The sequence below is a fragment of the Puma concolor genome, chromosome B4 (genome assembly GCF_028749965.1).
Source record: "Puma concolor isolate L17-30 chromosome B4, mPumCon1.1.hap2, whole genome shotgun sequence".
NCBI lineage: Eukaryota > Metazoa > Chordata > Mammalia > Carnivora > Felidae > Puma > Puma concolor.
This window is the reverse complement of record NC_141673.1, coordinates 34,563,791-34,576,168: the sequence shown is the minus strand read 5'-3', so window position 1 is coordinate 34,576,168 and position 12,378 is coordinate 34,563,791. Positions and strand designations below refer to the sequence as shown.

At 35.9% G+C, this 12,378-nt stretch overlaps 1 protein-coding gene across 3 annotated transcripts in view; it reads left to right on the top strand.

Moving 5' to 3' along the window:
• Positions 1 to 12,378, top strand: part of LRRIQ1 (leucine rich repeats and IQ motif containing 1) — a 230,869-nt gene that overhangs the window by 199,104 nt on the left and 19,387 nt on the right. For all 3 annotated transcript variants that reach the window (XM_086712713.1, XM_086712712.1, XM_086712711.1), the window contains one exon: positions 3,326 to 3,446. In XM_086712713.1, coding sequence (XP_086568839.1) covers positions 3,326 to 3,446 — 121 coding nt within the window. The remainder of the gene's footprint in view (positions 1 to 3,325; positions 3,447 to 12,378) is intronic.

Here is a 12,378-nt window from a genome sequence, read left to right as displayed (position 1 = left end):
TGGCTCAGTAGGTTGAGCCTCTGACTCTTTGTTTCGGTTCAGGTCATGGTCTCATGGTTTCACAGGTTCAAGCTCCGCGTGAGACTGCATTGACAACTCAGAGTTTGCTTGGCATTCTCTCTCCCTCTCTCTCTGCCCCTCCCCCACTTGTGCTGTCTCTGTCTCTCTCAAAATAAATAAATAAACTTAACATCTAGATAATAAGGAAAAAATATTTATTTTTATGTGTGCAGTTTAGTATGTCTTAACTTATGTTAAAAATAAATATTTAATAAAATATTGTTTATGAAAAAAAGAAGAAAGAGGAATTCCCTGTTCTTTATTAGATGTGAGAGATTCTCTGTTTGTAATTAACTTGCATGGGTTGGAGGTGAATCAGGCTCCAGATGCTTAGAAGTAGTGTTCAAAAGGAGCTTCTGGGTTACTCAGCCTGTTAAGTGTTGGACTTTGGCTCAGGTCATGATCTCACTGTTCTTGAGTTTGAGCCCCATGTCCAACTCTGTGCTGACAGCTCAGAGCCTGGAGCCTGTGTCTCCCTCTCTCTCTGCCCGTTTCCTGCTTGTGCTCTGTCTCTGTCTCTCTCTCAAAAATAAACATCATTAATTTTTTTTTTAAAGTCATGTTCAAATATTCATGCTCCTCATTTTATTATGAAAATATGGAGAAAAAAATGTTACAAATGTTGCAGGTAGGGGCCACATAAATGCACCCAGTTCAGAAAACAAAGACGTATGAGAGTTTTGCAAAATTACTATTTAAAAAATATTTGCCATCGAATTGCACATAAGAATATTCTTATCTAACCTTGACTCAAAACAGTTTATTGTGTTATAACTATACAAAGTGTCTAATATTACAGTGTTTTAGAATTAAGTATACATTTTTTTGTAGAATAAGAAAAGCATGGGCAGTCATATTCAGTTTTTAAGTATATCCATTCTGCATGATATAGAAGAAAATAAATAGAGAAATAATAAAGAAAGGTCAGTTAAAGGAAAAATAATGTTCAATTTAAAAGGCAATGTTTTCAGAAAGAGAATCTGCATATTAATGCATATGTGGCTCTCAGATGCACTGCTGGACCTTTCACTAACCCCTTTATCAAACATATGGGTTTGTATTTTAAGCTGCCACGTGGCACTATTGTGAAATTGTGTATTCCTGTTAAGTTTCACTTCTAAATTTGGTTCCTTGTTATAATCTGACCCAGTTAGTAACTGACATTAATTATTTTCTTCTTTGGAAGAAACAATCTTTTGGGTGTTAATGGTTAGATGGTAATGGGATTTATGGAAGGCATGTGTTCACACATATTTTCTTGACATGTGGGTATGATCGTATTTGGAGGATGGGTGGGATTTCTTTTTTCTTTTAATTTTTTTAAAGTTATTTATTTTTGAGAGAGAGAGAGATCAGGGGAGTGGCAGAAAGAGAGAGGGAGACACAGAATCCGAAACAGGCTCCAGGCTCCGAGTTGTCAGCACAAAGCCTGACACAGGGCTCGAACTCACGAGCCGTGAGATCATGACCTGAGCTGAAGTCAGATGCTCAACCAACTGAGCCTTTTTTTTTTTTTTTAATTTTTTTAGTGTTGGGGGGGGGTATTTCTACTTTCTAAATAGGTATGTGAAATTATGTCATCAAATTGAAGCAAATAAAACCTGATTTTAAAATCTTGAATCTTGTAGTTAAAGCCTCCTTAGCTAGCAGGAGGGTCCTTAAGTGGTTAACATGTTTTTCCTTGTTTTTTAACTGATCTCACCAGAACTGTAGTATTGCGTTGGTACTTCCCCCTTATTCCTAGCTGGTTCTTTTTTTAATAAAGTTTTATTTGTTTATTTTTGAGAGAGAAAGAAAGAGAGGGAAAGAACAAGTAGGGGAGAGGCAGAGAGAAAGGGGGACAGAGGATTCAAAGCAGGCTCCATGCAGACAGCAGAGAGCCTGATGATGTGGATCTCGAACCCACAAACCGGGAAATCATGACCTGAGCCGAAGGCAGCCACTTAACTGACAGAGCCACCCAGGTGCCCTATGACTGGTTCTTTCTAAGTCTTCGTACTGATGGAGCTATACTAATGGAAATATTAGATACATACTTTTGTACACTAATTGAAATAAATTTAGAAAGAATGTATAATATTTTTCATACCAATCACAGGTATAAATTAGAAGCCAGTTGTTATTTATTTCATTTTTCAACAGTTTTCTACTGTGGTCTTTTGACAATGCAATTGTATCACTTAGCTGGGTACATCAAAAAGTGACTGACATAGAATGGTGTCTATTCATGCACATGAGAGTGTGAAGAAGTTGGGAGGGGTATGTAAAGGAAAAGTGCAAAGATAGAGAATGATCTTTAGATTCTATTTTCAGGAGATTTTGTAGCCCATTATATGAGGATAGCTTTTTAAGCACAGTGATGGTTTTATGATATTATTTTGCTCTATTTAAATTTGTCTCACATCAAACATTAAGGACAATGCTTTCTCATAGGAGTTCAAGCATCTTGTGGTTTGGGTTAAATCCTAGTTATTTTGAGGCTGCTTTCCTTTCCATCATGGCATTTTCCCTTACTTCAGGGCTGTATCCTGATAAATCTGTACTTAATAATATTAGACATTATGTAAAATAATATTCTATAGGCAAGAAGTGATTCTTTCAACTGTTAGGTTCAGTCCAAGGTAGTAATAAAAGTTCCAATGGTAATTTTAGATGAAATAAATTATTTAATTCTATGTCCTTAAAATAATATATCTTGAAATTTCTATATATTAACCATTACCCTTAAATTAGCCTTACTGCATAATATTTTTATATTAGTAATAGTTTTAACGAGAAGGCAGAGATCTTTTATGACTTTGTAGTATACAACTATGGAATGAAAGGCATTTTGAGGAATATTGTTGAGAAGACTAATACTTATAACTGGTGAAATACAAATATTGCAGAAAATAATCCAATATGACATTTCTAACATTCAATTAAGAATTAAATAATACACTTGGTAAATAAGTGATGTTAAGCTGTTTCAAGTTTCACCAGTTGCCTTTAAGATTGATTTTCATCAAAATTACTGTACTAAAATGTTTTCTTTTGTTGTACAGACTCAAATAGCAAACCTCAATTTTAAAATCGGCTCTTATTTGCAAGAAATGCTTTGACATAGTGCATTTGTTCTGCCTGGGCACCAGTAAAGGATTGTGGTATCATTTTGAAGAAGGTTGTTTGACAGAGCCTGTTTGTTTATTTGGGGTAATGTGAGCTGCATTCAGAAAATGCCATATTTTGTTTCATGATTGTATACATTCTCTCCCATTGCTCCCAGGCAAGACTTGTAAGCAGAGAAGACACGGATTTAGACCTTTTTTCCATGACCAGTGGAAGTGCTTTGTCTGTAAAGAGAGAAAAAAAAAATCAGGCACACAGACACTCAGCGGGATCTTCAAGTAAGTTGTGGTTTCCTTCAGAATTAATTTAGAAATCACAAACGAATTGATGGAACATAATGCCAACAAGCATTCTTTTTTAGATAAGGGGTAGGCTGCCAGCAGCCAGAACTGCCTGAAAGTGTGTATTGGAAGTTTTTCTTTCTTTAAATGTCTTCTTTTGATATAAACCAAATTAAATCATTTCTGAAATTAACGGCATCAATTTTTATTTTAATTATAATTCTGTGACTCCATGTTCTACTTTCCTCACTTCCCGTGAATATATTGAATTGTTTGATCATTTAGTTCTAAAAGAACTTTTAGGCTAATTGCAAAAAGTTGGATTTATATATCAAAGTAGTGTATTTTGGCCTTTTGTCACTGATATAATAGATGTTACAGGTCACCTTAACTTTTAAAGGAAACTTTTTAAAATAACAGACTTTTAGATAATAATATTATTATCAAAACTGTCAAAACCATGCTTTGGACACTATTTCTTTCTTTTTATTTTCTTTTTTTTTAATGTTTATTGTTTTTGAGAGAGAGAGAGAGAGAGAGCATGAGCAGAACAGAATCTGAAGCAGGCTTCAGGCTCTGAGCTGTCAGCACAGAGCCCGATGAGGGGCTCGAACCCATGAGCTGTGAAATCAGGATCTGAGCTGAAGTAGGATGCTCAACCGACTGAGCCACCCAGGCGCCCCTCGACCCTATTTCTGTTGAATAGATAACAGTTCACATTTATTAATGATGAATTTTTACATTTGTTAACTTGACACACCCATCTATTACCTTCAATATCATGATTTCAACAAGAACGGCGGTATAGTTATTAACTGAAAAAAAATAAGCATTTAAAAATATCTATATCTTGTAATAATAAAGTATAATTTTTTCAAACTCTTCATATACCATAGAGATTTTGAAATATCTTCTAAAATGTTTTAGTATATTAGTATAAAATATGTTTTATTTAGATATCATATTTTTTTAATTTCCCCAAAGTATAGTAAACCTCAGAAGTCCACACATTAACTCATACTTCATTATAAGCATTAAGTTTTTCTTGAAAAAGTTTTATTGCTCACTAGTACAATACTTTTATAGATGCAAAATCAATACTTGATTGAATGTGAAAAACTCAACGATCCAGGTGGTGCTCTACAGACAAACAAAAGCTTAAAAATGATTCTCTTTCACTTTTTATCCAGGTACATGGCATTATTAGAGTCCAGTCATTTAAATCCATTAACATATGCAAGTTCATTTTGGTAAATTTTAATTTGGTTTTGAAATAATGATTTCAATATATCTAATTTAAAACTATTTTCCAGGATTCAAAGTTCTTAGAAAGCCTGAATTTTCTTTACTTCATTATAGAATCTGGTCACAAAAGGTTCTAGTCAATATGGTTAAGAAAGAAATTGGGGCGCCTGGGTGGCTCAGTCGGTTAAGCGTCCAACTTCAGCTCAGGTCACGATCTCGCGGTCCGTGAGTTCGAGCCCCACGTCCGGCTCTGGGCTGATGGCTCAGAGCCTGGAGCCTGCCTCTGATTCTGTGTCTCCCTCTCTCTCTGCCCCTCCCCCATTCATGCTCTGTCTCTCTCTGTGTCAAAAATAAACGTTAAAAAAATTAAAAAAAAGAAAGAAATATTTTAGGTTTATTAACGAAGTAAAATTATATTAATGATCTAATATAAAATTTTTGCATTCTTAACATAATCTGTTAGTTACATCAAATTTCAAAATAGATACAACATTTCAGAAGTAATCAACCTGTGTCACACATAATAATAAATACTATCTTGATTTTAAGTACTGCATAGTATGAACTTATTATATATCACTTTGGAGCAGTAATACAAAGCCAAAAAAATTGCCTTGTCAAAGTCTCTATTCATAATATGTCTTCTGACTATTAAAACATGAACAGCTCAATAAATCAGCAGCTATCCTAAAATCCTCTAGCTTTACCTTTCACTTATGTGACATCAAATCATAGATTCTAGAAAATACGAGATCATTATATAGATTTAACTTTTTTTAATAGTCTTATTTTCTTTTAAAATTTTAATTCCAGGATAGTTACCACACAGCGTTATATTAGTTTCAGATGTACAATATAGTGATTCAACAACACATTCTCTAAAGAACAAGCTGTAATATGGCTATCCTCAGTAAATAACATTATAGCGAACACTACTAATCACTAAATCTGTTCACTGACAATTAAGACAAACAACTTTAGAAAAATAGAGTTTTGATTAAATAACAGAATTATTATGAATAAAATAGCACTTACTGAGTTATTGTAGGTACTAGTTTACTACAACATCTGTATAATATAATGGTGAAATGTAGGCTCCACCATCAATCTGCCTGGAATTGTATCGTGACAATTTCCCCATCCTTAAAACGGGAATGAGAAGAGAAGTACTGTATCTACCTTGAAGAGTTATTGTTAGGATAAAACGTATAGCATTTAAAACAATATCAGGCACAAAACAAGGGCTTAATAAATAGTCTTTATAATTGCCACCTAAACATAGCCATAGAAGAAAAATCAATTGAAGTAAGATATTAACGTCACTAGTATCTGGGCACATGGGCTAACTAGCTCAGCTTATAAGAAACCTACTCTTAATAGTTACTTAACTAAAAAACTTGGGGTAGCCTATTATCCATAGAACTCTTTTTACCATCAAAATCCTTGGGTCATAGGCCTCCATGGCCCTGAGCCAACCACGTTCAGCTTTGGTATTTTGAAAGCTCTTTTTTTCCTCCAGCTTTTTCTCTCTCTCTTAAAAAACTTATCACCTTATTAAAACTAAAGCATTTCTTTTAGCTTTGCAAGCCAAAGCTAAGGAGTAGTTTATGGCTGCAGCTATAAAACTCTTTCAGCCTTTGAACTAGATATTTCTCTCTCAATATTGCTATAATATTTGTAACATGTATTCTGTAGCATCAGATAATTTCAGGTTTAAAATCCCAGTTCCACCATCACACATAAGTTGTGTGATCTTAACTCTAAGAACAAGTTAACTATCTGTAAGATGGGAACAGCAATGTTTATCTCATAGAGTTTGGTGGGGAAGAAATGAGTAAAAATAAAGGTAAAGCATGTGATACATTTCCTAGCATACAGTAAATACTTGCTGTTTGTATTGTTTTTGTCTTATGTTGCTGTTGCATAATTTTAAACGACTTTAAAGTAGAATTGCCTTCCTTTCCTGTGTCAAATAATACCAGAACCAGCTTCATGACAGTCATCTTAAGCAATGCTGTCAGAGAATTTCCTAAATTCTCTCTCCTTTTCCTTTTAGGTCTGACTGCTTTATTTTTTGTTTTGTTTTGTTTTGTTTTGTTTTTAATGTTTATTTATTATTGAGGACAGAGAAAGAAAGAGCATGAGCATGGGAGGGGCAGAGGAGAGGGAGACACAGAATCTGAAGCAGGCTTCAGGCTCTGAGCTGTCAGCCCGATATGGGGCTCGAAGTCACAAACTAAGAGATCATGACCTGAGCCAAAATACGACACTCAACCGACTGAGCCAACCAGGCGCCCCTGACTGCTTTCTTAAAAGAGGCCAAGGCAGTCTTCTGCTACTTGGCCTTCTAGCCTACCTTATGGTTTAAAAAAAGATGTAAGAGGTCACATTCTTATTTTTTTAATGCCATTTACAAAATGAGTATGCAAATAAATTCCTTCATTTAGACAATATTTAAACAAAATATTTGGTTTTCTTAAAAGATTCTGGTTTTCTCAATTAATTTTTCCACGTAATGCTTAAGATAAAGGATGCATTGCAGTAATAATAATTTTATTGCTGTAGTAATTTATAGCTTTACAAATTTATTTTCATTATCTTTTCTTATTTATAATGACTATTTATCTTTGACAACTAATATAAATAAGTCTCAGAGTTTATTTAATTTGCCTTGGCCCAAAACACTTAGCAAGGAAAAGCAGAAACTTGAACCCATCTTTTCTTATTGCTTTTTATTCTTCCATGGACTAAAATATAATAGCTGAATTGTAAGAATAGACCACAAGTAATGTAGTTCTTATTTATTCACTCAAGAGCCATCTGCTGAATGATCACTGCTCACTATGCACCTAGTTTAGGTTTTCAGATACCTCTTCCTAATCATCTTTCCACTTTCTAGGACATACTCCATTTTCAGAGTTAGCCAGGGATTGAAGATCCACAGTACCCCTATAATAGTGCATAATCAACCCAAAGTCAAATTCTTCTTTAGGCATATCTAAAGTCTCATGAGATGTAAGCCCTTTTAATATGATACTGAATTTTCTGAATATGAAAGAACCTATTTTTTACAAGCAAAGCAGCTAATATCATTAAAGTGTGTGAGAAAGGCTTCTTGGAGGCAAAATATTTGATTTGTACCTGGAATGACATTTGGGATGTAAATAATGAAAGAAGTGGAAGAAAGTCACCTTAACAAAAGTAAAAGATAAAATATGAATATATGTTCATTGAACTTTGAGGAGTCTCTCTGGACCAGAGTTTGCACATAGTAAAGTAATGCAAAATAAGATTGAATTAAAGATGAAGCCTCGGTTCAGGTAAGTTTGAAAAGCCCCTCAAAAACTTAAAAATAGAACTACCCTACAACCCAGCAATTGCACTACTAGGTATTTAGCCAAAAGATACAAAAATGCTGATTTGAAGGGGCACATGCACCCCAATGTTTATAGCAGCACTATCTACAGTAGTCAAATTATGGTAAGAGTCCAAATGTCCATCTACTTATGAATGGATAAAGAAGATGTGGTATATAAATACACACACACACACACACACACACACACACACACACACACACACACAATGGAATACTAGTCAGCGATCAAAAAGATTGAAATCTTACCATTTGCAACAATGTGAATGGAACTAGAGTGCATTATACTAAGCGTAATAAGTCAGACAGAGAAAGACACCCCTGCTGGAGGGGTGGTAGGTGGGAGGATGGGTTAAATGGGTGATGGGCATTAAGGAGGGCACTTGGGTGTGTTATATGCAAGTGATGAATCACTGGGTTCTACTCCTGAAACCAATACTACACTGTATGTTAACTAACTCAAATCTAAATAAAAAAAAATTAAAATTTTTTAACGTTTATTCATTTTTGAGAGAGAGAGAGCATAAGTTGGGGAGGGGCAGAGAGAGAAAGGGAGACAGAATCTGAAGCAGGCTCTAGGGTCTGAGCTGTCAGCACAGAGCCTGACACGGGGCTCAAGCTCACGGACCACAAGATTATGACCTGAGCTGAAGTCGGACACTTCACTGACTGAGCCAGGTGCCCCTAAATGAATAAATTTTTAAAAAAGTAAAGTGGAGGAATTGGACTACCCTACTGGTAATGAGTAACTAACCACAGTTTCTAAAAATACCTTAGTGTTTTAGAAAGCTCAAGATCAGTTGAAGAAATGTAGTCTGAGCCACTTTTAAATTATACAGTGCCTCCAATATATTGACAAAGTAATTTTACAGTTTTTATTAAAAAAGAATATTTTTGGTTATCAAAGTAAAAAGTGAAATAGTTTACTAGATGTCAATATCCAATAATATGTGCAGATAGAGACTAAAGGTGATAGCTAACACAAAAGTAGATTCCAAAGATTACTAGTAAAGTTTACTCCAAATTTTTTTTTTTTATTTTTTATTTTTGGGACAGAGAGAGACAGAGCATGAACGGGGGAGGGGCAGAGAGAGAGGGAGACACAGAATCGGAAACAGGCTCCAGGCTCCGAGCCATCAGCCCAGAGCCTGACGCGGGGCTCGAACTCACGGACCGCGAGATCGTGACCTGGCTGAAGTCGGACGCTTAACCGACTGCGCCACCCAGGCGCCCCAAGTTTACTCCAAATTTACTCTAAGCACATTCCATTAACACAATTTTTAATTTGCAAATAAAGACTTATTAGCATGGTGTATATTCATGTATTTATGTATATATGCACATATATATGGATATCTAATTTGGTATTTAGCTGCAGTATATATACATAATATGCATTTTTAATCCTTCACTGAGTAAGTACTTAAACATTATTGCCTATATCGGTGGGTCATCATATAAACCATGCATCATGATCCAAGCACGTATATGCTTACAATGTACAAAGCACTATACAGGCCAATAAAAAAGCATAAAGATGGAGAGGTACAGACCTAGAATAGCCAACACAATATTGAAGGAAAACAAAGAACAAAATCCCTTTAATACTATAAAGGGGAATGCAAATTAAAACCATGAGCAATCACTAAACACCTATTAAAATGGCCAAAATCCAGAACACTTACAATACCAAATGCTAGTAGGGATGTGGAGCAACAGGAACTCATTCCTTGCTGGTGGAAATGCAAAATGGTACAGCCACTTTGGAAGAGAGTTTGGTGGTTTCTTACAAAACTGAACATCTATTAATATGTCATCCAGCATTCGTGTTTCTTGATATTTACCCAAAGGAATTGAAAATTTATGTCTACACAAAACCTGTACATTGATGTTTATAGCAGCTTTATTCATAACTGTCAAAATTTGGAAGCAACCGAGTTGTCCTGTGGTAGGTGAATGTCTAAATAATCTGTGGTACATCCAGATAATGGCCTGTTATTTCGTGCTCAAAAGAAATGAGCTATGAAACCATGAAAAGACATGGAGGAAATTTAAGTGAATATTACTGAGTGAAAGAAGCCAATCTAAAAGGCTATACGTACTGTATGATTCCAACTATGTGATGTTCTTGAAAAGGCAAAACTATGGAAGGTATCATAGGTTGCTAGGGGTGGAGGGGAGAGGAGATGAACAGGTTGAGCACAGGGGATTTGAGGGGCAGCGAAAATACTCTGTGTGATATAATAATAATAATACATGTCATTCATTATACATTTTTCCTAAACCCATAACCTGTACAAAACCAAGAGTGTATTGTAATGTAAACTATGGACTTTGGGTGATTGTTTTGTGTCAGTCTACATTCATCAGTTATAACAAAGGCATTGGGGGGATATTGTTAGAGAGGCTATGCATGTGTGGGGGCAAGGGGTATATGGAGAGTCTCTGTATCCTCCCCTGAATTTTGCTGTGAACTTGGAACAGCTTAATAAAAGGCAAGGGTGGGGGGTGGAGAAGAAAAAAAAGGGAGAAGAAAATCTCAGAAAAATGTTCCTTGCCAGCTATTACCTGGGATTTACTTTATTAATAAATGGTTATTGCTATTAAAGAAAGGTTGTAATATATTATAAATAGCACTCTATTGTGAATTCAATCAACCTGAAACCAGAATTTTGAAGGCTTGGTCTCTAGCAGGGAGAAAAATCTCTCTCAGTAATACTAAACACACTTTCTTTCAGATTTTGTTGGCCACAACAATGTCATACTAGTTTTTATCTTTATGGTTTATTCTCCTTCTCCCCTACTAGCATGTATGTTCCAGGAGGTCAGGAAACTTAATGTGGTATCCTAGGTAACTAGAAGAGCTCCCTGGCATATAGTAGGCCCTGTAATGTATGGATAATGAGTGAATTTATGGATGACTGACTGACTGACTGACTGACTATGGTCCACTATGGAGCAGAAAATGTGAGATAAGAGCTAGAAAGAGAGTATTTGTCATTTTCCTGCTGCATAGTGGGAGGCAGGCTGTACTGACAAAAAAGGAGGGTAAAAGATTGATTGTTTGGTAGATCTTCAATAGTGTCTGCCCAAGCTTCTAAGAGCACCTGATCTGTCCAGAATCCTGGTATGTACAATTTATCCAAACAGGTGAAGTTTTCCTCCCAGGTGGGTCTTTCAAACAACTCAGTCATGAGATTCAAATTCCCATGGATCCAACCTACCTGGAGCCAATCCTGTCATTTGTTCACTGAAAAAAAAAAAAAATTATGGAGTGCTCTTAAAGGCTCAGCGCATTACACAGGTGAGAGAGTGCTGAGCATCATGGCCTTCATGGAGCTTATAACTTATATAAATATAAATTATAACAGTCTGGGTTCAATTAGGAGACAGCTATGATACAGTTGGTTAAACAGTGAAGTTTAAGTATTGTTACCTATACTGAAGTATTATCCATATCAACTATTGAAATAAAAGGAAACCCTATGTGGTACCCTAGGGCTGAGGGAGATCACCCAAGGAAGGACAAACTTAGAAACGGTTCAGACCTCGTTGGAGAAGGTGTGGTTCAGCCACAAGATAGCAGACAAGTTCCCGGGTTTGACCAGACCAAAGCTGGTCTGGAGTTACCAGGCAAATAAGAGGCAATTCTCTGGAGGGTAGGAGGCAGGGAAAGGAATGAGCAATCAGCACAGGCATGCCGTGAGAATGGGTCTTGATAAGGCAGAGGTACAGCAAGCTTTGGTTTCCCTACGGAGAGGACAACCCCCAGGTTATTGCTAGGGCGAACCTGCCAGGTTGCAGAGGAATCCTATTCTGGGCCTGTGGCTCAGGCAGGCTGCATCAGAGGTCCTGAAACCCACAAGGCCCACTCCACCTCCACCTATGCCAGAAACTGCAAAACCGGCAGTGTCCCCTGAGCACCCTCTGTTCAGAAAGCTTGACGTTTTTCTCACTTTAAAGGAGAAATGCTTAAAGAAATTCTTTGATCACAAATCATATAATGAAGGGTGTATTCATCGCTTATAAATCGATAACTGACATATATGCATACACTGAATTACTACTCTCCAGATATAATAACTTATATATGTGTATGAATTATAGGTATATATATAAAACACATCTTTATAAAAGTAAATTTGACTCACTATTCTTGTCCTTAAGAGAGAGTCACAGCTTGGACCAAATTAAGACCTAGTATTATTTTACTCATGGCCTCTAAGGCTAGGCAATTTTCACAATTGAGAAGAATTGAGGAAAAAGCATAAGAAGACCTCAGACTGTTAAAAGAATGATGTCCCATCA